The sequence below is a fragment of the Pseudophryne corroboree genome, unplaced genomic scaffold (assembly GCF_028390025.1).
Source record: "Pseudophryne corroboree isolate aPseCor3 unplaced genomic scaffold, aPseCor3.hap2 scaffold_2234, whole genome shotgun sequence".
Classification (NCBI taxonomy): Eukaryota; Metazoa; Chordata; class Amphibia; order Anura; family Myobatrachidae; genus Pseudophryne; species Pseudophryne corroboree.
Window position 1 is genome coordinate 36,846 of NW_026968884.1, and position 27,664 is coordinate 64,509.

At 49.1% G+C, this 27,664-nt stretch overlaps 1 protein-coding gene across 1 annotated transcript in view; it reads right to left on the reverse strand.

Annotated features, from left to right (window-relative positions):
• The window catches only part of LOC135008985 (zinc finger protein 345-like), a 38,442-nt gene extending 22,258 nt beyond the window's left edge, over positions 1 to 16,184 (reverse strand). The window contains exons 1-4 of the mRNA XM_063952240.1: positions 16,128 to 16,184; positions 6,601 to 6,792; positions 4,750 to 4,828; positions 4,530 to 4,631 (exon numbers count right to left, since the gene is read on the reverse strand). Coding sequence (XP_063808310.1) covers positions 4,530 to 4,631; positions 4,750 to 4,828; positions 6,601 to 6,792; positions 16,128 to 16,184 — 430 coding nt within the window. The remainder of the gene's footprint in view (positions 1 to 4,529; positions 4,632 to 4,749; positions 4,829 to 6,600; positions 6,793 to 16,127) is intronic.
• Positions 16,185 to 27,664: the final 11,480 nt, after the last annotated feature.

Here is a 27,664-nt window from a genome sequence, read left to right on the forward strand (position 1 = left end):
CCCCGTACCACATCCAAAGACCGCTCTTTGGAAGACAACTCAGGAGAATTAAAAGCCGGAACCACAATCTCCTGGTTAAGGTGGAAGGAAGACACCACCATAGGCAAATAACCCGGCCGGTCACAGTGAAAAATGAAATAGGGAGACTTACAGGATAAGGCACCCAAGTCCGATACCCTTCTATCTGAAACAATCGCCAGCAAGAAGAGGACCTTAAGGGACAGCCACTTAAGGTCAGCAGAGGCAAGAGGCTCAACGGAGACTCCTGCAAGGCCTCCAAAACCAAGGGGCCACAGGTGGCACATATGGAGGCTGAATCCGCAGCACACCCTGAGAGAATGTATGGACATCTGGTAGGGTAGCTATCTTTCTCTGAAACCAAACCAACAAAGCAGAGATGTGAACCTTGAGGGATGGCAGAGATTTGAACCTTGAGAGAGGCTAGACGCAGGCCTAAGTCCAGGACCTGTTGTAGAAAGGCCAATAGTTTGGCCGCACTAAATTTGAAAACGTCATGATTATGAGACGCACACCAAGTGAAGTAAGCATTCCAGACCCTATGGTAGTTCCGAGCAGAAGCCGGCTTACGGGCCTTCAACACAGTTTGAACGACCACCTCAGAAAAACCCTTGGCCCTCAGGACGAAAGCTTCAAGAGCCACGCTGTCGAAGACAGACAGGCCAAATCCTGGTAAACACAAGGATCCTGAACGAGGAGGTCCAGTCGTTGTGGAAGTAGAAGGGGACGATCCCACGAGAGACCCAGTAGATCGGAGAACCAGTGCCATCTGGGCCACGCTAGAGCAACCAGAAGCAGGTTTCCGCCTTCTTACTTGAACTTCTGTATTGCTCTGGGCACGAGTGACACCGGAGGGAACACATACGGTAGCTGAAAGTTCCATGGTATTGAAAGAACGTCCACGAGCGCAGCTTGAGCATTCCTTGTCCTTGCTCTGAAGACCAGAACCTTGTGATTGTGTTGAAATGCCATCAGGTCCACATCTGGAAGGCCCCACTTGTCCACGAGGAGTTGAAACACTTCTTGATGGAGGCTTCACTCTCTGGCATGTACGTCCTGACGAATGAGAAAGTTTGCTTCCCAGTTTAGGACCCCCAGAATGAACACTGCCGATATGGCTGGCAGATGACGTTCCACACACTGAAGAATCTGTGATACTTCCCTCAATGGCATGCGGCTTCGAGTGCAGCCCTGATTGCTGTACGCCACCGTGGTGGCGTCCGATTGTACTTCAACAGGTCTGTTCTGTATGAGATGCTGGGCCATTGTCAATGCATTGAACACTGCCCGCAGTTCCAGAATATTTATCGGGAGTAGAGACTCCTCCTTGGTCCACTGACCCTGAAGAGAGTGCTGTTCCAACACTGCTCCCCAACCTCTTAGACTGGCATCCGTCGTTAGCAGGACCTAGTTGGATATCCAGAAGGAACGGCCCCTGCACAACCATTGGTCCTGGAGCCACCAGCTCAGTGACAGGCGGACCCCCGGAGACAAGGAGATCATGTGAAACCTGATCCAGTGAGGCAGGCCGTCCCACTTTGACAGAATCAAATTCTGCAGAGGGCGAGTATGGAATTGAGCATACTCCACCATGTCGAAAGCCGACACCATGAGACCTAGCACTTGCACTGCCGAATGAATCAACACTTGCGGACGTGATAGGAAGCATTGAATCCTGTCTTGAAGTTTCAGGACTTTCTTCTGAGACAGGAACAACCGCTGGTTGTGAGTGTCCAATAACGCTCCCAGGTGTACCATACTCCGAGCAGGAACCAGGGAGGATTTCTTCCAGTTGATCAGCCACCTGTGGGCTTTCATGCACTGGACCGTCAGATCGAGATGACACAGGAGAAGATCTGGGGAATTCGCCAGGATCAAAAATTCATCCAAATACGGCAGGATCTTGACCCCTTGACGGCAGAGTGAAGCTGTCATGACCGCCATAACTTTGGTGAAAACTTGGGGAGCCGTTGTCAAACCAAAGGGTAACACCCGAAATTGGTAATGTAGGTTGCCCACCGCAAACCTCAGGTACTGCTGATGAGATACCGCAATAGGAATATGCAGGAAGGCATCCTGTATGTCCAGGGAGACCATAAAGTCCCCAGGCTCCAAGGCCAGAACAATAGAGGGGTTGTCTTCAGTATGCCGGCTGTCGGGATCCCGGCGCACAGTATACCGCCGCCGGGATCCCGGCCGCCGGCATACCGTAGTGAACCCCAATAGAGTGCAGAGTTTCCATACGAAACTTGGAGACCCGCACATGCTTGTTTAAGGACTTCAGATTGAGAATGGGCCGTGAGGACCCGTCCGGTTTCGGGACTAGGAACAGCGTTGAATAGTACCCGTTGCCCCTTTGAGCTAGAGGCACCTGTATCACCACTCCGGTGGACAGGAGGGAGCGCACCACCGAATACAAAGTGTTTGCTTTTGCCGGATCCAGAGGCGCATCTGTCAAACAAAATCAATGAGGGGGAAGATTCTTGAAGGGTATGGCGTAACCTCGAGTGACGACTTCCCTTTCCCAGTTATCCGAAGTGGTCTGCAACCATTCCTGGGCAAAAGCTAGAAGTCGGCCCCCCACCTTGGGATCCCCCAGTGGGAGGCCCGCCCCATCATGTGGCAGGCTTTTCAGTTATGGAAGCAGGCTGATGGGCGGCCCAGGCACTCTTCGGTCTGGGCTTGGCAGGTCTGGAAGCACGAGCTTGCTTTGGGTACACCTGACCTTTTGCTTTTCCTGGAGGACGAAAGGGCAGAGGGAAAGTACTTTTAGCCTTCTGTGCGGAAGGAGTCGTACTAGGTAGGCAAGCAGTTTTAGCAGTAGCCAGATCAGCCACAATCTTATTGAGGTCTTCTCCGAAGAGAATGTCTCCCTTGAAAGGAAGCACCTCCAGGGTTTTCTTGGAATCCACATCCACCGACCAGAATCTCAACCAAAGGATAAGTCTTGCCAAGACAGACGTAGTAGCAGCCTTGGTCTCGAGCACCCTGGCATCGGAGGCCACCTCCTTAAGGTATAGAGAAGCCGTGGTAATATACGAGAGACATTGTGGAGCATGGAAGGCAGTTCCGCCTCAAGCTCCTGAGCCCACGCCTCAACAGCTTCAGCAGCCCAAGTTGCTGCAATGGTTGGCCTATGCACAGCCCCCATTAGGGTATAAATCAGGGTATTAGGTGGCTCATTCGCATTAACCCTTTCCGTTTAGGATATACAAGGTATGCAAAAAGAAAAAAATGGAAAGTATATAGTGTAACATCGTTTTAATATACACAAATAGACAGACAACAAGTAAACTGGTTCTATGATGAACATAAAAGTGCAGTGCATGGCATAATATAGTTCCTTTTTAGGGAGGTGGCTTTCCCGTCAATAGTTAACAGCGGATAATTACCAGTATAATCTGAACTGTGGTGTAGACAGTTCAAATCACGCTCAGAACAAATAATCCCACGGTATCCCTCCTCAAGGATCGTCAGAGCTTTCGGCAGTTCTCCTGTGTGGCAAAGATCGGGTCGCCTCCTCCACCACCAACGCGTTTCTTCCCCTAACTGGGGTCTTTGTCAAGGTGTAAGTATGCCTCCTGTCTGGTCCTTCCTTCCTTTTAAATCAACAGTCACAAGGTGTAGCAGGAATATACCCAGCAAGAACACTTGGTGATGTGACTATGACAGCACAAACCGGGAGTTCAAGAGATATAAATCAATATGGTGACTATAAATCACAAGGAAAAATACACAGCAACTATATCTTGTGATACAATCCTATATTATACAGAAAGAAATCTGATACACTTAGTCCCTCAGGTACAGCAATATAGGAATAGCCCGCTGAGTGAAATACCCTTTACTAGATCACTGGATCGCGGTAAAGTGCGGCCAGAGAGACCCCTTACCTCCCCCGTACCTGCGGCCCCACGATCCGGGAGGACGGCGGCGAGTGTGTGACTGATGTTGTGAAAGAACCGGAGCCTCCGCTGCAGTGACCCGGCAACCAGGGCACGGGAGTATACAGCGCCGCTGGAAGTGATGGAGCTGCAGTCAGGGACGTCTGTGAGATGTTGCCGGCTGCAGCCCTGTTACTCTGTCAGAAGAATCTTCAGTCTTTTCCTTTACAATAAACCCATCAATAGGCTGCCTAATGCAGCACCCCTGTTATGTGCCTGCTTACTGCAAGACACCAACTTACTGACTGAGCTCCTGTGCACGGAGGCGGGGCTATAGAGGAGGCGGGGCTATAGAGGAGGCGGGGCTATAGAGGAGGCGGCACTGAGCATCTTGGGAACAGTCAAAAGCTTTGAGCCTGTTGGTGCCTCGGATCAAGATCCTACTCTACACCCGATGTTAATCCTTGTGGAGCCCAGTGTATCCCGCTGCAGAAAATCCAATGGCATTTACATAGTGATTAAACGGAGGTGAAACAGTATAATATCAGTGTATAATACACACACAGCTCCTCTACAGATCATATAGTGACAGTCACTTAGGTTTATTGGGGAGAACCCATAGCCCACCTACCTGATCCTCCTGTGGGATCCTGTGATTCTCCTCTGTACAATCCTGGGAATACAGAGGACAGGGACATCTCTCTGGGGTATCTCTGTTACTGGGCCCATCTGTAGGAGACACACAGTGACTGAGTACAGTGTATATATGTGATTATCAGATGATGTGTGTATATAGGGGGCCCCATACCTGCTCTCCCCTGTACAATACATGACAGTCTCCTCTTACCCAGTGATGTGAGGGGCCGGTGATTCTCCATCATCACGTCCTTGTACAGACCCCTGTGTTCCTCTATATACTCCTCCTCCTGCATGGAGACATAGACAGTGACATCCTGACACCTCATAGGAACCTGACACACACAGTGATACAGTCATCACCCAGACACGACCCCTGGTGTTACTGTATAGTGTCCCATTCCCAGCAGTCACCTCTCCAGTCATCACCCAGACACATCCCCTGGTGTTACTGTATAATGCCCCATTCCCAGCAGTCACCTCTCCAGTCATCACCCAGACACATCCCCTGGTGTTACTGTATAATGCCCCATTCCCAGCAGTCACCTCTCCAGTCATCACCCAGACACATCCCCGGTGTTACTGTATAATGCCCAATTCCCAGCAGTCACCTCTCCAGTCATCACCCAGACACGTCCCCCGGTGTTACTGTATAATGTCCCATTCCCAGCAGTCACCTCTCCAGTCATCACCCAGTCACGTCCCCTGGTGTTACTGTATAATGTCCCATTCCCAGCAGTCACCTCTCCAGTCATCACCCAGGCACATTCCCTGGTGTTACTGTATAATGCCCCATTCCCAGCAGTCACCTCTCCAGTCATCACCCAGACACATTCCCTGGTGTTACTGTATAATGTCCCATTTCCAGTAGTCACCTCTCCAGTCATCAACCTGACACATCCCCCAGTGTTACTGTATAATGCCCCATTCCCAGCAGTCACCTCTCCAGTCATCACCCAGACACATCCCCTGGTGTTACTGTATAATGCCCCATTCCCAGCAGTCACTTCTCCAGTCATCACCCAGACACATCCCCTGGTGTTACTGTATAATGCCCCATTCCCAGCAGCCACCTCTCCAGTCATCACCCAGACACATCCCCTGGTGTTACTGTATAATGCCCCATTCCCAGCAGTCACCTCTCCAGTCATCACCCAGACATGTCCCCGGTGTTACTGTATAATGTCCCATTCCCAGCAGTCACCTCTCCAGTCATCACCCAGACACATCCCCCAGTGTTACTGTATAATGTCCCATTCTCAGCAGTCACCTCTCCAGTCATCACCCAGACACGTCCCCTGGTGTTCCTGTATAATGTCCCATTCCCAGCAGTCACCTCTCCAGTCATCACCCAGACACATCCCCTGGTGTTACTGTATAATGTTCCATTCCCAGCAGTCACCTCTCCAGTCATCACCCAGTCACATCCCCTGGTGTTACTGTATAATGTTCCACTCCCGGCAGTCACCTCTCCAGTCATCACCCAGTCACATCCCCTGGTGTTACTGTATAATGCCCCATTCCCAGCAGTCACCTCTCCAGTCATCACCCAGACACATCACCTGTTGCTACTGTATAATGTCCCATTCCCAGCAGTCACCTCTCCAGTCATCACCCAGTCACATCCCCCAGTGTTACTGTATAATGTTCCATTCCCAGCAGTCACCTCTCCAGTCATCACCCAGACACGTCCCCTGGTGTTACTGTATAATGTCTCATTCCCAGCAGTCACCTCTCCAGTCATCACCCAGACACATCCCCTGGTGTTACTGTATAATGTTCCATTCCCAGCAGTCACCTCTCCAGTCATCACCCAGTCACATCCCCTGGTGTTACTGTATAATGCCCCATTCCCAGCAGTCACCTCTCCAGTCATCACCCAGACACATCACCTGTTGCTACTGTATAATGTCCCATTCCCAGCAGTCACCTCTCCAGTCATCACCCAGTCACATCCCCCAGTGTTACTGTATAATGTTCCATTCCCAGCAGTCACCTCTCCAGTCATCACCCAGTCACATCCCCTGGTGTTACTGTATAATGTTCCATTCCCAGCAGTCACCTCTCCAGTCAGCAGCTGAATGATCTTGTTGGTGAGTTCCAGGATCTTCTGGTCACTGTGTCTCTCATGTATTAGTGAGTGAGGTGGAGGCACTGTGATGGGGCTGTGGGTCCTGCTTAGTCCGCCTGACACACGAGGATGGCTGCTGGGTGTCTCACACTCACCAGAGATCTTCTTCACTACTGTGTAACCCTGCGAAATGGGGAGACATCAATTTCGCTGCAAATACTCCCAGATCCCCTCTCTTCCCCAGTCACGTCCCTGTATTATTACTAGAGATATAAGTGATGTCACTGTGATGCTCACAGATCCCCTCACCTCCCCAGTGATATCTCTGTATTATAACTATAGATATAAGTGATGTCATAGTGACACTCCCAGATCCCATCACCTCCCCAGTCATGTCCCTGTATTATTACTATAGATATAAGTGACGTCACTGTGATACTCCCAGATCCCCCTCACCTCCCCAGTCATGTCCCTGTATTATTACTATAGATATAAGTGACGTCACTGTGATACTCCCAGATCCCCCTCACCTCCCCAGTCATGTTCCTGTATTATTATTATAGATATGTTATGTCACTGTGACACTCCCAGGAGTCTGATATACATTTGCTTCATACTGCTCCAATTATCATCTGATACACATGCCAGGGATATTATGGTCTCTGCTTTAATACATCCTAGATTTTGAGCAATATTTTCAATCCCCACAGTATCCCTTATCCAATATGCTTGGGACCAGAGGTATTTTGGATATCGGATTATTCCGTATTTTGGAATAATTGCATACTATAATGAGATATCATGGTGATGGGACCCAAGTCTAAGCACAGAATGCATTTATGTTACATATACACCTTATACACACAGCCAGAACATTTTAGCCAATATTGTTTTATAACTTTGTGCATTGAACAAAGTTTGTGTACACTGAGCCATCAAAAAAACAAAGGTTTCACTATCTCACTCTCACTCAAAAAAGTCAGTATTTCGGAATATTTGGATATGGGATACTCAACCTGTAGTAATAATAATGACACTAAAGGCTGCACACCAGTATAACAATAATAACAAATGTATTTAAAAGCAGGACACCACAGACCATTCCTCCTGTATTGTAGGAAATCACCACCACTCCTAATGTATAATAATAATACCAGGACACCACAAGCTGCTGTCCCTGTATAATAATAACCATACACAAAAACCTGCTCCCCCTGTATAACACTAATAACAACACACCCCATTCTGCTCTCCCTTTATATTAATAATAAAATCACACAATAGGCTGCTCCCCCTGAAAAAATATAATAGGACACTACAAGTCGCTCCCCCTGTATAATAATAACAGGACACCACATGCCGCTCCCCCTGTATAATAATAAAAACAGGACACCACAGGCTGCTCCCCCTGTATAGTAATAATAACAGGACACCATAGGCTGCTCCTCCTGTATAGTAATAATAACAATACACCACAGGCTGCTCCCCCTGTATAGTAATAATAACAGGACACCATAGGCTGCTCCTCCTGTAGAGTAATAATAACTGGACACCAAAGGCTGCTCCCCCCTGTATAATAATAATAACAACAAGTCACCACAGACTGCTCCCCCTGTATAATAATAATAACAGGTCACCACAGGCTGCTCCCCCTGTATAGTAATAACAACAAGTCACCACAGACTGCTCCCCCTGTATAATAATAATAACAGGTCACCACAGGCTGCTCCCCCTGTATAGTAAGACGCCATTACCTGATTTCCAAGGACACTGGGAGGCTGCAGCAGTCGATGAAAACTCACTTCCTGTACGTGGAACGCACAGTCCGGAAGTAAGGTGGAACGCACAGGCAGAAAGTAGGGCATGATTGGCAAAGGCTGCTTCCTTGTTATTGGCCCCTCCCCTCTACAACACGCCCGCAGCTCCGCCCCCAATAATTATTAAAACTATAAAAGTCCTCAGTGCAGGAGGCCGGTGGCCATTTTCTTGTAGACCAGTCAGGCAGCAGCAATAGGTTCCTGGCCGTGTAGTGACGTCAGGAGCGGCGGCCATTTTCCCCTGGTCTAAGCTCCTTCCTTCTATCATTCCCACAAGGCAGCAGGAGCAGAGAGCAGCCATTGCTGTGTCTGGCAGCAGGTAATGATATTATTATTATTATTATTCTATAGGCTGAGCAGCTCTGGTGTCAGGTTCTGTACTACAGGGGGAGCAGCCTCTGGTGCCTTGTTATAGTGCAGCTGGAGCAGCCTCTGGTGCTGCATTATCCCTGTACAGGTGGCTGACACTCTAGTGTCCTATTACTGTAATACAGGTGGCTCAGACCCCGCCGTTACCGTAATACAGGTGGTGCAGACCCCGCCGTTACCGTAATACAGGTGGTGCAGACCCCGCCGTTACAGTAATACAGGAGGCGCAGACCCCGCCGTTACCATAATACAGGTGTCGCAGACCCCGCCGTTACAGTAATACAGGCGTCGCAGACCCCGCCGTTACCGTAATAAAGGTGACGCAGCCCCTGCCGTTACCGTAATACAGGTGGCGCAGACCCCGCCGTTACCGCAATACAGTGGCGCGACCCCGCCGTTACCATAATACATTCGGCGCAGACCCCGGCGTTACCGTAATACAGGTGGCGCAGACCCCGTAGTTACCGTAATACAGGTGGCGCAGACCCCGTAGTTACCGTAATACAGGTGGCGCAGACCCCGGAGTTACCTTAATACAGGTGGCGCAGACCCAGCCGTTTTCGTAATACAGGCGTCACAGACACCGCCGTTACCGTAATACAGGTGACGCAGCCCCTGATGTTACCGTAATAAAGGTGGCGCAGCCCCTGCCGTTACCGTAATACAGGTGGCGCAGAGCCCGCCGTTACCGCAATACAGGTGACGCAGACCCCGCCGTTACCGTAATACAGGTGGCGCAGACCCCGCCGTTGCCGTAATACGGGTGGAGCAGACTCCGCCGTTACTGTATTTCCATAAACGGAACATTACAGGTGTTGTGTCCTTTGGCATTGTACTATACAGGGGGAGCGGCCTGTGTTGTATTAATATTCAGGGGAGCAGCATGTTTTGTCATAATATACAGGGGTAGCGGCCTGTACTGTCATAATATACAGGGGCAGGGTCCTGTGGTGTCTTATTATTATTATATAGGGTGAGCGGCAAGTATTGGCTTTCTATATTAGCATCCTGTGCTGTCCTAGTATACAGGGGGAGCGGCCTGTGTTGTCATAATATACAGGGATAGCATCATGTGCTGTCATAGTATACAGCGGGAGCGGCCTGTGTTGTCATAATATACAGGGGTAGCATCCTGTGCTGTCATCGTATACAGCGGGAGCGGCCTGTGTTGTCATAATATACAGGTATGGCATCCTGTGCTGTCATAGTATACAGCGGGAGCGGCCTGTGTTGTCATAATATACAGGGGTAGCATCCTGTGCTGTCATCGTATACAGGGGGAGCGGCCTGTATTGTCATAATATACAGGGGTAACGTCCTGTGCTGTCATAGTATACAGGAGAAGCGGCCTGTGTTGTCATCCTGTGCTGTCATAGTATACAGGGGGAGCGGCCTGTATTGCCATAAAATACAGGGATAGCATCCTATGCCGTCATTGTATACAGGGGAGCGGCCTGTTCTGTCATAGTATACAGGGGGAGTGGCCTGTGTTGTCATAATATACAGGGATAGCATCCTGTGCTGTCATCGTATACAGGGGGAGCGGCCTGTATTGTCATAATATACAGGGGTAACGTCCTGTGCTGTCATAGTATACAGGAGAAGCGGCCTGTGTTGTCATCCTGTGCTGTCATAGTATACAGGGGGAGCGGCCTGTATTGCCATAATATACAGGGATAGCATCCTATGCCGTCATTGTATACAGGGGAGCGGCCTGTTCTGTCATAGTATACAGGGGGAGTGGCCTGTGTTGTCATAATATACAGGGATAGCATCCTGTGCTGTCATAGTATACAGCGGGAGCGGCCTGTGTTGTCATAATATACAGGGGTAGCATCCTGTGCTGTCATCGTATACAGGGGGAGCGGCCTGTTCTGTCATAGTATACAGGGGGAGCGGCCTGTGTTGTCATAATATACAGGGATAGCATCCTGTGCTGTCATAGTATACAGCGGGAGCGGCCTGTGTTGTCATAATATACAGGGGTAGCATCCTGTGCTGTCATCGTATACAGGGGGAGCGGCCTGTATTGTCATAATATACAGGGGTAGCGTCCTGTGCTGTCATAGTATACAGGAGAAGCGGCCTGTGTTGTCATCCTGTGCTGTCATAGTATACAGGGGGAGCGGCCTGTATTGCCATAATATACAGGGATAGCATCCTATGCCGTCATTGTATACAGGGGAGCGGCCTGTTCTGTCATAGTATACAGGGGGAGTGGCCTGTGTTGTCATAATATACAGGGATAGCATGCTGTGCTGTCATACTATACAGGGGGAGCGGCCTGCGTTGTCATAATATACAGGGGTAGCATCCTGTGCTGTCATCGTATACAGGGGGAGCGGCCTGTATTGTCATAATATACAGGGGTAGCATCCTGTGCTGTCATAGTATACAGGAGGAGCGGCCTGTGTTGTCATCCTGTGCTGTCATGGTATACAGGGGGAGCGGCCTGTGTTTTCATTATATACAGGGGTAGCATCCTGTGCTGTCATAGTATACAGGGGGAGCGGCCTGTATTGTCATAATATACAGGGGTATCATTCTGTGCCGTCATTGAATATAGGGGGAGCGGCCTGTGCTGTCATAGTATACAGGGGGAGGGCCCTGTGGTGTCTTGTTACTGTTATTATATAGGGAGAGCAGCATGTATTGGCATTCTATACAGAAGGAGTGGCCTGTGCTGTCATTGTATACAGGGGTAGCATCCTGTGCTGTCATAGTATACAGGGGGAGCGACCTGTGTTGCTAAAATATACAGGGGTAGCAGCCTGTGTTGTCATAGTATACAGGAGGAGCGGCCTGTGTTTTCATAATATACAAGGGTAGCATAATGTGTTGTCATAGTATACAGGGGGAGCGGTCTGTATTAACATAATATACAGGGGTAGCATCATCTGCTGTCATAGTATACAGGTGGTGCGGCCTGTGTTGTCATAATATACAGGGGTAGCATCCTGTGCCGTCATTGTATACAGGGAGAGTGGCCTGTGTTGTCATAATATGCAGGGGGAGTGTCCACTGTTATAATATACAGGGGGAGTGGCCTGTGCTGTCATAATATACAGGAGGAGTGGCCTGTGTTTTCATGATATACAGTATAATATACAGAGTGAGCGGCAAGTGTTATAATATACAGGCGGAGTGGCCTGTGCTGTCATAGTATACAGGAGGAGTGGCCTGTGTTTTCATGATATACAGGGGTAGCTTCCTGTGCTGTCATAATATACAGGGGGAGCGGACTGTTTTGTTATAATATACAGGGGGAGCGGACTGTTTTGTTATAATATACAGGGGGAGCGACCTGTGCTGTCATAATATACAGGTGGAGGGGCCTGTGCTGTCATAGTATACAGGGGGAGCGGCCTGTGTTGTCATAATATACAGGGGTAGTATCCTGTGCTGTCATAGTATACAGGAGGAGTGGTCTGAGTTGTTATAATATACAGGGGTAACATCCTCTGTTGTCATAATAATTGGGAGCGGCCTGTGTTGTCATAATATACAGGGAGAGTGGTCTGAGTTGTCATAATATACAGGGGTAGCATCCTGGGCTGTCATAGTATACAGGGGGATCAGCCTGTGTTGTCATAATATACAGGGAGAGTGGCCTGTGTTGTCATAATATACAGGTAGAGTGGCCTGTGTTGTCATAATATACAGAGGGAGCGGCCAGTGTTATAATATACAAGGGGAGTGGCCTGTGCTGTCATAATATACAGGAGGAGTGGCCTGTGTTTTCATGATATGTAGTATAATATACAGATGGAGCGGCCAGTGTTATAATGTACAGGGGGAGTGGCCAGTGCTGTCATAATATACAGGAGGAGTGGACTGTGTTTTCATGATATACATGGGTAGCATCCTGTGCTGTCATAATATACATGGGTAGCATCCTGTGCTGTCACAGTATACAGGGGGAGCGGACTGTTTTGTTATAATATACAGGGGGAGCGGACTGTTTTGTTATAATATACAGGGGGAGCGACCTGTGTTGTCATTATATACAGGTGGAGTGGCATGTGTTGTCATAATATACAGAGGGAGTGGCCAGTGTTATAATATACAGGGGGGAGTGGCCAATGTGTCATAATATACAGTATAATATACAGGGGTAGCATCCTGTGCTGTCACAGTATACAGGGGGAGTGGACTGTTTTGTTATGATATACAGGGGGAGCGGCCTGTGTTGTCATTATATACAGGTGGAGTGGCCTGTGCTGTCATAGTATACAGGGGGATCATCTCAGTTTCGAGTTGGTGCCTGCAGTAGCAGGTCACCGAACAGGAGGGCAGCACTGGGCAGCCCTGAAAAGCTTTTCTCTTGCGTCCTAGTGGATACTGGGGTCTATTACTTTAGTACCATGGGGTATAGATCGGTTCCACTGTAGCAGTGGTTCTCAATCTTGGTCCTCAGGACCCCACGCAGTGCATGTTTTGCAGGTAACCCAGCAGGTGCACAGGTGTATTAATTAATCACTGACACCTTTTAAAAGGTCCACTGGTGGAGTTAAGTATGTCACTTGTGATTCTGTGAGGAGACTTGCAAAACATGCACTGTGTGGGGGTCCTGAGGACCGAGTTTGAGAACCTGTGCACTCTAGCCTGGCACTTAAAAACTTTTAGTGTGTATGTGTGTGCTGGCTCCTCCCCTCTTTGCCCCTTCCACCAGATTCAGTGTAGAAAAATGTGCCCAAGGAACCAGGTTATTTTCTCTGGAGCTCCAGAGAGTTTCCTTTATTTTTCTTGTATTTTATTATGTTCAGGTAGCTCTGGTTGGCAGACAGACCACCTGCTTCATGGGGCTAATGGTGTGTACACACGGCAAGATTTTATCGGTAGCTAAAAGAGAGAGACAGATACCAAGAAGGCTTCTCAGCTCCCTCTAGTGGTTTCACTAAGAAATGTAAAATTACTCAGAGGTTTTTAACTACGTTTCCCCTCCCAGCTGAGGACAAGAAGTTATGGAACACCCCCCCCCCCCCTCCTCCCGTCAGTCGGTATCCAGGGGCTATATACCTGAACGAGCCGGCTGACCATAACATTGAGACCATGCTCAAGGCAATTTATACAGCAGCAGGCGCAGCACAACACTCCAGGGGTGGAATTCCAGGGCGGTAGTCAAGTGGTCTGATATGGTTATTGAGTTTATACTCTCTGGTCATTACTCTGCTCCAACATATACAGGATGCTGCAAATTTTATGAGCGAGGCTATTAAAGATCTTCCCTTTCTGCAGCGGGGTACACTGGTATTCCACAGGGAATAACATTGGGGTGTAGAGTTGGATCTTGATGTGAGGCACCAACAGGCTAAAGCTTTGACTGTTCCCAGGATGCATAGCGCCACCTCCTCTATAACCCCGCCTCCAGGCATTGGAGTGCAGTCTGTAAGTTGGTGCCTGCAGTGCAGGCAGCTAACGGGGGGGGGGGCTGCGCTAGGCAGCCTGAAAAGAGCTTTTTAAGAAGAAAGAAGACTTCAAGGTCCGCAGCACAGGCACTTGGTGCTATATGTCATGCTGACCTTCCGTGCTGCGGCTCCCTCACCTCCCCCAGCGGCGCTGTATACTCCTGTGCCCTGGTTGCCGGGTACTTACAGCGGGGGCGCTCCCGTCCCATCAGGCACACATACCGCCGTTGCACTCCTGGATCGCGTGGCAGCATCATCGGGAGGAGGTAAGAGGGTCCCCGAGGCTGGACCCACCGAAATCACGATCCAGCGCAGTCTCCGGAGACAGTCTGCACTGCTGGTGTGGACACTGTGGCCGTGCAGGGACCCCACTATATCCACCAGGGCAAGAGGCACAGGTCGGATTTACTAAATCCGTTTAGTATAGGCCCCGCAGTACCGGTGGTGAATTCCAGCAAGGGGATAATGCTCTGACCTGTAGCCCCAGCCCCAGGCGCCATTAAGAGTAAATGTTCCCGCCCCGGAGCTGCATCTCTCTGTCTCCCTCACTCCCTGTCAGCGTTTGGGCGCCATTACACAGAGCTGCGCTGATTCTGGGACTGCTGGGCGATGTCTTCTCTGTAAAGCCGCCTGTCTCATCAGCGCTGTCCATTTACAGACACTTAAGTATTCTACAAGTCGTTTAGACAGTGCATACATTCAGGGATATTTAATACAAGTATCCTGTGATATACACCCAGTGGTTACTGTGCATTGTTATACAGGTTGAGTCTCCCTTATCCAAACTGCTTGGGACCAGAGGTATTTTGGATATGGATTTTCCCGTATTTTGGAATAATTGCATACCATAATGAGATATCATTGCGATGGGAGCTAAGTCTAAGCACAGAATGCATGTATGTTTCATATACACCTTATACACACAGCCTGAAGGTCATTTAATACAATATATTTAATCACTTTGTGTATTAAACAAAGTTTGTGTACATTCATCTATCAGAAAACAAAGGTTTCACTATCTCACACTCACTCAAAAAAGTCTGTATTTCGGAATATGTGGATATGGGATACTCAACCTGTATCTGTATACGTACATACATAGCTTTACTTAGTATTGCTAGTCCAGTGCAGTTTTATTATTGTTTGTAATAATTCCTGCATTGCACATGTGACTGTGTGTGCCTATAGCTGCTGTGTGGTTCCAATTCTGTGTATCTCACACACATTGCTATCACTATATTCTGTACCCTGAGGGGGGCTAAGTGCGTCAGGGTCCTATATAGTGTTTCACAGGATAGGGCAATCTGCTACCGGGACCGGGATCGTCGTACAGTCTGTTGTCTCCTGGGTGCTCGGGTACGGCACATTGCAGACCGGGTAGAAAGATTGTTGGGAGGGGCCGGGAACAACCCGGTGGTCTTGGTGCACGTTGGCACCAACGACAAAGTTAGTGGTAGGTGGGATGTCCTTAAGCTGATGCCACGGATTGCTCGGAGGAAAACGTTGCAGCTGAGGGTTCAGGTATTGGGGGTTCTATACCCCCCAGTCAGCCTGCAGCACTGGGGGCACACGAAAACCCACCTTGGTCTGCTTTTTCCAATTACTGATTACGCTAGTAACGAGACTTAAGCCCCCTATGGGACCTCCTGTGCTATTGCAGCCACATATTGTCCCTGCAGTTAGTACGCCATGGGCAGATACTCTGTCAATTCAGTTACAGCAATTAAATCAGTCTTTGGTTAAATATAAACCTAACCCTCACCCTCCTAGGACCAAAGGGTCATCTAAGCGGGCCATTACTACCTCACAATCCACGCATGTTTCGGGTACTTCATCCGATGAAGATGGCGTATACACTGACCCCTCAGACACTGATGCAGATGCTTCTGATGGGGAATCTATTACACAGGAGGATGTTCCTGACCACTTGGAGGCTATCAAACTGATTCTTCAGATTGATGATGAATCTGAACCTCCGCATACGTCTAAGAAACCTGATAAGTTCAAACGTCAGAAGGTCACTAAATTAATTTTGCCCCATTCTGACCATTTCGTTGACATACGTCAGGTATCCTAGGAGTCTCCAGGAAAGAAATTCTCTCTGTCTAAGAAAATACTAGCTCATTATCCCCTCGCTGCTGTCACAACTGAGGGCTGAGGCTGACTGAGGGAACCCTCAGATGTAGGGGCTGGCATGTAAGTGAACCATGGAGGTGAGATTAGGTTCCTAGACATACTGGATGATTAGAACACCATGAACCCTCAGATGTAGGGGCTGGCGTGTAAGTGAACCATGGAGGTGAGATTTGGTTCCTAGACATACATGATGTTAGAACCCAAAGGCGTGATCACAACAACGGAGTAAAATATAACAGTCAGTTTATTGAACACACAGTATAACTCTTGGCAATGAGATATCTTCAACATTCCTGGGAATGCAACTGGTATTTGTGACTGTGGCTATGCAGAACAAGATGGTAAAGTCCTTGCCAAAATCCGGAGTTGGAAAGTCTGTGGCCACAGCTAACCGCTGTAATGAGGAACGAGCAAGTACCGCCCAGTAGGTGGTAGACAGAAGACTGGGATAGGCACTGATACACTGAGGCTGAAGAGATGTAGATAGGATTGCCATAGACTACTGGACGGACCCGGTGTGAGGAAAGATGTGCTGAACTCACCACTGGAGCAACAGTTCAATGGTGAGCATCGATGGATACTGTGGTCCGATGTTGTGTGGAATAATATGCAGAGCGATATATGAATACCGTTGGAGATGACGTGAAGCACCGCTGTAGGCAGATGGTAACACCAATCACTGCTGGAAGCTGAGGGTGATGTAAGTGACGCGCTGGAAGCTGGAAGCCAGTGACACTTCACCACAGAAGCTAGTGAGCGATGCTGTAGATAATGGAAGCAATAACGATACCAGGATACCGCTGGAAGCTGGAGGCAGAATAGAACCAACGCTGGAAGCCAATGTCAGGACCGCAGTAGAAAGCCAGGAAGCAGAGCTGGAACACTGCAGGAGTCAGGCTGCACCGCAAGATGGGGATTGGTGCCGGTCTCTTGGAGAAGCTGAATCACAGGAGCTGGAATCCCTGGAAAGTCAAGCTGAGAATTCACCAAACAGGACAGGCATGTATGCAGGATTGACAACCAAAGCACTGACCCTTACCCAGCCCTGGAGCAGGATATTTATACCAGCTGGTGAGCAGGGATTGGCTGGATAATTATACAGAGCCCAGACTGCAGTGGATAGGCTGAAAACAACATGTGATGCAAAACAAACATGGCTGCGCCCATGTTTGAAACTGGAGGGAAAGTCTGTTTGTATTTAATGTGTGAGAATCGGCAGTAATGGCGGCGGAGGCCGCAGAGGGCAGGAGACGCCATACTTTAAACAGATGGATGTTTAATATAATGTTGCCATGTCAGCGCTGCTGCGATCACCCGAGGAGCACCTTGAGATACAGATATGCAGCGCGCTGCCCGCAGACAGCGCAGGTAGAACCCAGGCCTGGAACGCTGGGCCAGTCTCAGAAGGCACTTAGCAGGTAAATAATGGGGGCTAATAACCCGGATCGTGACAGCTGCAGAGTTAAGTAAAAATTGGGAAACACCGCCGCCGGTAGATTCACAAGTGGCGCGTCTGGTGGTGTTATTTATTCTGCCTGTCACTTCTGTCACCTCTCTGAAGGAACCGACGGATAAGTGCATGGAGGTTTGCTTAAAGTCTATTTGCACTCTTGCGGGTGCTGTGCATACTGTAGTGGCTTCTTGGGCTGCGAAGGCTATTAAAGCCTGGATTCAAGAAGTTGAAGTGAAGCTACCTTCTAATTTTTCTGATATTGCCAGACAGTGTCTTTCATATATTATCACAGCCTCTCATTATATTCAGGAGGTGGCCTCTGATGCCGGTGTCCTGGCGGCCAAAGCGTCTACTACGTCCATTATGGCACGCAGGGTTCTGTGGTTGTGGTCCTGGTCTGTGGATCTGGACTCTAAAAATACCTTGGAGGTTATCCCTTTTAAAGGAGACATCCTTTTTGGGGAAGATCTGAACAAGATTGTTGCTGACTTAGCGTCTGCTAAAACTGCATGTCTGCGTCGTACTAATCCTTTGGTTCCGAAGGCTAAAAGTACCATCTTTCGTTCCTTTCGACCTCTAAGTAAAGTAAAGGGTCAGGCGTACCCGAAACAGGCACGCACTTCCAAAACCTCTAAGCCCAAACCTAAACGTTCCTGGGCTTCCCATCAGCCTGCTTCCAAACCAGATAAGCCTGCTGCATGACGGGGCGGGCCTCCCCTTGGGGGATCCCAGGGTGGGAGGCCGACTACTACGGTTTGCCCAGGTATGGTTACAGACCACTTAGGACTCCTGGGTAAGGGAAGTCGTCACTCATGGATACGCCATCTCTTTCAAGAAACGTCCCCTCGCCAGTTTTCCTAGACAAATATACCTTCGGATCCGGTGAAGCAAAAACTCTCCATTTGGTGGTACAATCCCTCCTGGACACAGGAGTGATAGTGCCTGTGCCTCTGGCTCAGAGAGGCAGGGGGTACTATTCAACATTGTTCCTAGTTCCGAAACAGAATGGTTCCTCCCAGCCCATTCTCAACCTCAAGTCTTTGAACAAATTTGTGTAGGTATCCAAGTTCCGTATGGAAACTCTTCGCTCTATTGTTCTGGCCTTGGAGCCCATGGACTATATGGTATCCCTGGGCATACAGGATGCTTACCTACATATACCTATTGCCATGTCACATCAGCAATACCTGCAGTTTTCTATTGGCAACCTACATTATCAATTCCAGGCCTTACCTTCTGGACTGACCACGGCTCCGCGAATCTTCACCATGGTCATGGCGGTTATGACGGCTCTGCTCCGCCGTCAGGGTATCGGGATCCTGCCGTATCTGGACGACTTGTTGATCCTGGCAAACTCCCCAGAGGTTCTCCTCCATCATCTGGAACTGACGGTCCAATTCCTACAAGAACATGGGTGGCTCATCAACTGGAAGAAATCCTCCCTGGTGCCTGCTCAGAGCATGGTGCACCTGGGGGCATTGTTGGACACACACAACCAACGGTTGTTCTTGTCCCAAGAGAAGGTCCTGCAGCTTCAGGACAAGATAAGATACTTCCTTTCTTGTCCGTGAGTGTCGGTACACTCGGCGATGCAAGTACTTGGCCTCATGGAGTTGGCTTTCGACATGGTAGAGTACGCTCAATTTCACTCTCGTCCTCTGCAGAAGCTAATCCTGGTCAAGTGGGATGGCCTACCTCACCGGATCAGATCTAACACGATCTCCTTGATTCCGGAACTTTATCTGCCACTGAGCTGGTGGCTAGAGGACCAACAATTGAGCAGGGGTCATTCCTTCTGGATCTCCAACTGGGTCCTTCTAAAGATGAATGCCAGTCTGCGGGGTTGGGGCGCGGTGTTATAGCAACACTCTCTTCAGGGTCGGTGGAACAGGGAGGAATCTCTTCTTCCAATAAATATTCTAGAGATGCTTTGATACTGGCCCTGCCTCTGTTACAGAACAGGCCTGTTCAAGTAAGGTCGGACAATGCCACCACAGTGGTGTACATAAATCATCAAGGCAGCATGCGAAGCCACATGGCAATGATGGAAGTGTCAAAGATTCTTCAATGGGTGGAACACCATCTGCCAGCCATATTGGCAGTGTTCATTCCTGGGTCCTCAACTGGGAAGCGGACGTCCTCAGTCGTCAGGATGTACACACCGGAGAGTGGAGCCCTTCAGTCAGAAGTATTTCAACTCCTAGTGTACAAGTGGGGCCTACCATATGTAGACCTGATGGTGTCTCGACACAATCACAAGGTTCCGGTCTTCGGTGCAAGAACAAGGGATCTTCAAGCAGCGTTCATGGATGCACTGGCAATTCCATGGAACTTTCGACTGCCGTACGTTTTCCCTCCGGTGTCACTTCTGCCCAGGGTGATAAGGAAGTTCAAGCAAGAAGGAGGAATACTACTTCAGATCGCTCCAGCGTGGCCCAGACGGCATTGGTTCTTAGACCTACAGGGTCTCTCGATAGAGCATCCTCTTCTGCTTCCGCAACGCCCAGACCACCTCATTCAGGGCCCCTGTCTCTACCAGGATTTGGCCCGACTGGCTTTGACGGCGTGGCTCTTGAAGCTTCAGTTCTGAGGGCCAAAGGTTTTTCCTGAGGCGGTCATTCAAATGATGTTGAAAGCCCGTAAACCGGCTTCGGCTTGGATTTATTATAGAGTCTGGAATTCTTCACCCTGTGCGCGGCTAAGAATTTTGATGCATACAAGTTCAGTACTGCGAACCTTTTGGCATTTCTGCAACAGGGCCTGGAATCAGGCCTTTGTCTGGCCTCTCTCAAGGTTCATGTCTCAGCCTTGTCGGTGTGGTTTCAGAGAAAAAATTGCGACTGTGCCTGACGTTCATACCTTCACTCAGGGTGTTTTACGGATTCAACCTCCCTATGTTCCTCCTGTGGTTCCTTGGGATTTGTTGGTTGTTCTGGATGCCCTACAAGAGTCTCCGTTTGAACCTCTTGAGCCTGTGGACCTTAAATGGCTTACACTTAAGGTCTTGTTTTTGCTGGCTATTGCCTCTGCTAGATGGGTTTCAGACTTGGGTGCCTTATCCTGTAGGTCTCCCTTCCTGATTTTTCACTGTGACCGTGCGGTTCTAAGAACTCGCCCTGGTTATCTACCTAAGGTGGTGTCATCTTTCCACCTTAACCAAGATATTGTGGTTCCGGCCTTTATCTCTCCTGATTTGTCCTCCAAAAAGCGGTCTTTGGATGTGGTATGGGTTCTCCGTATCTATGTGAAGAGAACCGCTACCTTAGGAGATCTGATTCTCTCTTTGTTCTTTTTGGTTTTCACAAACATGGCTGGCCTGCGAATAAGCAGACCTTGGCTAGATTGATTAGTATGGTGATTGCACAAGCTTATTTACAGATTGGACTTCCAGCTCCTTCTACTATCAAGGCCCATTCTACTCGGTCTGTTGGACCTTCTTGGACGGCCCGCCGTGGCACGTCCCTCGAACAATTGTGCAAAGCGCCTACGTGGTCCTCAGTGAACATGTTCATTAGGTTCTATGCCTTTTATATTCTGCCTCCCAGGATGCTTCCTTTGGACGCCGGGTTCTTGTGCCCACTACAGTGCATCCCCTCCCATGAGGAACTGCTTTAGGACATCCCCGATGTTATTCCCTGTGGTATTCAGTGTACCCCGCTGCAGAAAAGGAGGTTTATAGTAAGAACTTACCTTTGTTTAATCTCTTTCTGCGAGGTACACTGGATTCCACAAGGCACCCACCCTGACGCACTTAGCTTCTTTGGGTTTGTATGGCATTAGCTGCTGGTACTTTCTCCTGTCGTGAGAATGTGGTGTCTGTGGCTACTTACTGTTGTCATCTCTTTTACCTGCACCCCAATGTTATTCCCTGTGGAATCCAGACTGAGCAGTGTTGTCAGCAATCTGCTTCACAGTCAGCCACTGCAGATATATCAACCGACTGAGCAGTGTCGGCAGCAATCTGCTTCACAGTCAGCCACTGCAGATATATCAACCGACTGAGCAGTGTCGGCAGCAGTCTGCTTCACAGTCACTGCAGATATATCATCAGACTGAGCAGTGTCGGCAGCAGTCGGTTTCACAGCCAGCCACTGCAGATATATCATCAGTCTGAGCAGTGTCGGCAGCAGTCTGCTTCACAGTCACTGCAGATATATCATCAAATTGAGCAGTGTCGGCAGCAGTCTGCTTCACAGCCAGCCAATGCAGATATATCATCAGACTGAGCAGTGTCGGCAGCAGTCTGCTTCACAGCCAGCCATCACAACTCAGGAGACCATACCGATTTGGGTGTCTGCTTTAACAGGATTTATGGCTGACCTATCCTCAGAATTGGCAATTGCCAGGAGAGATAGGGAAATCTTTCATTCGCACACATTACACACCCCTGAGCCTATCTGGGAGCAGAATGCGGCAAAGAGTTTTGGTTTTTAGTCATGGACAGGGTAACAAAAGAACGGTCACTCCCTGCAGTACTAAAATCGTGGTGATATGCCACCTCTAGAGAGAGGCACATTTGTGGAAGCTGAGGAGAAAACAGATTGAATCTTCCTCACAAGGGCTTGAATCTCTACTAGAGACTGTGATGGGAGTCTCACAATTACCCAAGAAGAAAGGTGAGCTGCAGCAGCCTTCCTATTTGGTAGACAAGAGAGTCCCTGTGTGACCTTTCTGGTATCACTGGAACTAGATAGCCACAGTTCAAAGTCGGATAAGAAGTTCAAATCCCTAGGACAATTCTACTTTCTTTTCCTTTTCCTTTTGACAGTAGGGAACTAGGGAAAAATCCACCAACAGTGGATCCTTCGGTTACCCAGTTATCAAAGCCGATCGTACTTTTGATCCCAGGAACTCTCTTCCTTAAAGAAATCCTTATACATAAAATCAGCAGTCTATCTCTGAGGCTTCCAGGGATGTAGGACTGCTCACTCCAGGTGATCCTCGAAAGCATTTTCGGCGCATAGGATTTTGTGACTATCAATGGACAGCGGATGCAGAGTCAAAGAGAGGTGGAGCAGGCTTTCCATACGCAGGAGATGCCCTGTTTGGATCAAAATTGAATAAGTGGCTATCACAGGTCATGGTAGGTAAGTCTGCTTATCTCCCTTCTGCAGTTCCACCTCCAAGAGCACATACACTGGTCCTTTTCAGCTTACAGGGTTTAGAGGTAGAGCCAGGGGAGCCTCAAACGCAGAGGTGCCAGAGGTCATAGAGGTCGGGGAGCCACTACTACCCATCAGAACCTGCAGCAGGACTCCCTCCCCTATTCTCAGGGATCCCAAGGTGGGAGCGTGTCCCAGAATTTTCAGTCACATCTGGGAAGGCACCTGCTGAGATGCCTCGGACCTGATCTGGGGGGGTTACAAACTAGAGCTCGATACTCCTCCTCTCAGAATTTTCCACTCAGGTTGGCAGCTTCCCTAGAAAAACAGGTAACTCTGCAAGCGGCTATTCATAGGCTCCTGGAAGCAGAAGTCATTATTCCAGTTCCAACACATCAAAGGAACTGTTCTTCTCAAATTTATTGGTGGTCCCTAATGACGGACAACTCGGTCAGTCACATCCTGCAACTGAATTCCCTGAATCCATACCTAATAGTCTACGGATTCAAGAGGATTCACTAACGGTGGTAATCGTGGCCTTGGAAGAGTCTGAGTTCTTGGTGTCATTTGATTTTAAGAGCGCATAGCTCCACTTCCCAATCTGACCTACACATCAGGTACTCCTACGGTTTGCCCCAAAGAACTCTCAGTGTCGGATCCAGGCACCGCCCTTTGACCTCTCGACAGCCCCGAGGGTCTTCACAGACGTAATAGCGGAACTGATTTCTCTTACGTCCTAGAGGATAGTGGGATCCACATTAGTACCATGGGGTATAGACGGGTTCACTAGGAGCCTTGGGCACTTTAAGAAAATGATAGTGTGCACTGGCTCCTCCCTCTATGCTCCTCCTACCAGACTCAGTTTAGAAAATGTGCCCGAAGGAGACGGTCACATCTCTGGAAGCTCCTGAAGAGTTTTCTACATTTAGTTTCTGAGTTTGTTATTTTCAGGCAGGACTGGTTGGCACCAGCCTGCCTGCTTCGTGGGATTTAGGGGGGTTAATGGCCCAACCTCTCTCAGGGTTAATGGTCCCGTTCCCCGCTGACAGGACACTAGCTCCTGAGGGAACTATTTGCAAGCCCCACCACGATGAGCGTACATTCCCGCAGCATGACGCCACCCCTAACAGAGCCAGAAGAATGAAGAGTGGTGAGTACTAAGCCTGCGTCCTAGTTAGTGGTTCGCCGGCCATTATGGCTGAGCAGCGGACACAGTACCTAGACTGGCAACAAAGATATAAAAGGAGTTGGTATCCATTTTATGCACATAAGACATACAGCTAGTATAAAGAAGAACGGGAAGACCGCGTGCCATTGAAGGGGCGGGGCTTCAGCATGAGCGGATCCAGCAGCTCACAGGCGCCATTTTCCCTACTGCAGCTATACAGACGCTGACTGACAGGGAAGCGCAGCTCCTCTGGAGAGACTACAGATTACTTCAGCGGTACCCGGGGGTTATAGCAGGGTGAAGCGATTATTAGTGTACGAAGTCCCTAATCTAGGTTATTAGTCTGCGACCCGGCTAAGCTTGACATCAGCGATAAGGGCGCCGTGTGCTGGTTCCATAATCTCTGTGTCTCCCTGGAAGGGCTCTTTGTGGGTTAATTGTGCATTTAACCTTTTCCTGTGTGTGTGTGTGTGTGTGTGTGTGTGTGTGTGTGTATGCTGTCACTATACAGTATGTCAGGCAAAGAGTGTGTTATATGTAAGGCACAGTGCTCCTCTTTCCCAGGGGTCAATAGTGTGCACTCAGTGTAGTGTCCCTTCCCAGGCTAGTGGGGCTGAACCAGCATGGCTGGACTTTATAGGGGAATGATTTCTTCCATTTATACGAAGTTATCTCGGGGACTAATTCAGTCCTGATCGGTGATGTGCATGTTGACACAGCAGCGATCAGGCCTGAACTGCCCAGAGACTGACAGGCAGAGGCGGTCGCTGTGCGGGCCAGCGGCATTTAGCAGCCATTTAGGGGGTGTGGTCCGTGCAACGCAGGCATGCCCGGATCGTGCCGTGGGCGGGCAGTGGCAGCTGCGTGATGTCATACGCAACCGCTGCGACCCGAGCAGCGATGAGTAACTCCCAGCCAGTGCGCGGGAACTGCGCTGGCTGAGAGCTACTCCTACAGTACAGAAGCATCGCCGCTGTGCGATGCTTTTGTACTTGTATGACAGGGTCGGGCCTGACATGCTGGGCGGACTAGCCCTGTGCTGGGCATTCCCTCGCATGTCAGAGAAGCTGGTCGTAGTTGGGCTAAAAATTTAGCACATCACCCGAATCACCCCATCGGAACGAGAAAGAGACACAATACTTAAGACAATCCATGTCTGAGTTTCTGAAAAGAGAAATCAGCGTCTCAGTCCCCTGCCATTTGTCCGCAGAAACGTACTTTGGTCCACATACTGCAGTCTGCCTCTGATGATGAGGGATCGGACTTGGAGGAGGGTGAGGTGGACTCAGAGGTGGTGGAGGGTACTCTGTCACAGGGAATAGAGGCTCTCATAGAAGCTATCAGAGAAGTTCTGAATATCCCTGATAAGGTGACGGATGAGATTGAGGAATCTCATTTTAATATAAAGAAGAAATCCTCAGCCACTTTTCCTGTGTCAAAGGAACTAAATACCCTGTTTGAAGAACCATGGGTAAATCCCTAAACGGTTGTTATCATCTTTTTCTTTTTCCTCCTGAGGATAGGAAAAAATGGGAAAATCCACCAATAGTAGATGCTCTCGTGAAAAATTGTATTGCCTGTCCTGGGTGCAGCCTCCCTAAGAAACGTCTGATTGCAAAATTGATTTTACACTTAAATCTTTGTATACAGCTTCAGGGGTGGCCCAGAGACCCATTATAGCATATGGGTGGATTACACGAGCCATTGATAAATTGTCAGGTAACATAATTGAGGGGTTAGATACCTTGCCTCAAGGGGAGATTATTTTGCTCCTGCAACATATACAGGACTCTGCAAACTTTATGGTGGAAGCCATAAAAGAGATAGGCCTGCTTAATGCATGCACTACAGCTATGGCAGTGTCGGTACACAGGGGTTTATGGCTACGCCAGTGGACTCCAGGAAAGGCGTGGAAGGCCTACCTTTCACAGGCAAGGCTTTATTTGGAGATGAACTTGACAAATGGATCTCCAAAGCTACTGTGGGTAAGTACACATACCTTCCTTCTGCAGCTCCCCCAGCTAGGAAGACCTCTTCAGCACCCAACCTACAGTCCTTTCGGACGGCCAAGTATAGGGGCAAGGCCAGAGGTTCTTCTGCCGCCGCCAGATGTGCTAGAGGTAAACCACGGAAACCTGCTACTTCAGGGTCGCAGGAACAGAGTTCAGGCTCTGCTTCCTCAAAACCTTCCGCATGACGGTGGACCGCAATGCCTGGAAGTCTGTCAGGTGGGAGCCCGGGTAAAATTCTTCAGTCACATCAGGACAAGATAGTGCCAGGATCCCTGGGTCATAGACCTTATATCCCAGGGCTACAGACTGGAGTTCCAGGAGCTCCCACTTCACAGATTCTTCAAATCAGGCTTACCAGATTCACAAGGTGCAAGAATAACCTAACAGGATGCCATTCAAAAACTGTTACAGACCCAAGTCATTGTTCCAGTTCTACCTCATCTACAAAACAAGGGTTACTATTCCAGCTTGTTTGTAGTACCGAAGCCAGACAGTTCAGTAACACTGATTCTGAATCTCAAGTCATTGAACCCATACTTATGGGTGCTCAAATTCAAGATGGAGTCTCTGAGATCGGTGATCTCATGTCTGGAGGAGGGGGAATTCCTAGTATCTCTGGATATCAAGGATGCGTACTTTCATATTCCGATCTGGCCGATTCACCAGACTTATCTTCGATTGCACTGCAGGACTGTCACTATCAGTTCTCTCCACGGCACCAAGGGTGTTCACCAAAGTGATGGCAGAGATGATGTTACTACTCCGCAAACAAGGAGGGAACATAATTCCGTACCTGGACGATCTTCTGATAAAGGCACTGTCCAGGGAACAACTGTTGGAGAGCATTGCCCTCTCGACCAGACTACTTCTGGCTCATGGGTGGATTCTGAATTTTCCAAAATCTCACCTAGAACCAAATCAGAGGCTTTAGTTCCTAGAATGATACTGGACACAGAATCTCAGAAAGTATTCCTCCCCTTGGAAAAGGCGATTGTAATCCAGTCGATGGTTCGGGCTGTCTTGAAGCTGACTTGAATCTCAGTGCATCTCTGCATACGCCTTCTGGGGAAAATTGTGGCTTCTTACGAAGCAATTCAGTATGGGAGGTTTCATGTGAGACGCTTTCAGCTGGATCTGTTGGACAAATGGTTTGGATCACATCTTCACATGCACCAGGGGATTCTTTTATCCCCTAAAACCAGGATCTCCCTCCTGTGGTGGCTACAGACTGCTCACCTTGTCGAGAGCCGCAGGTTTGGGATTCAGAATTGGATACTGCTAACCACAAAAGCAAGCCTCAAAGGTTGGGGCGCAGTCACCCAGGAGGTACAGTTTCAGGGAAGGTGGTCAAGTCAGGAAGTCATCCTTCCAATAAACATCCTGGAACTTAGGGATATATACAACGCTCTTCAGCAAGCTGCATTTCTTTTTCAGAATCAGGCTATTCAGGTCCAGTCGGACAATGTGACGGCATTGACGTACATAAACCAACAGGGCAGAGCCGCAATGTCAGAGGTGTCAATAATTCTCCTCTGGGCGGAAAAACATGCAATGGTGTCGGTGGTCTTTATCCTGGGAGTGGACAACTGG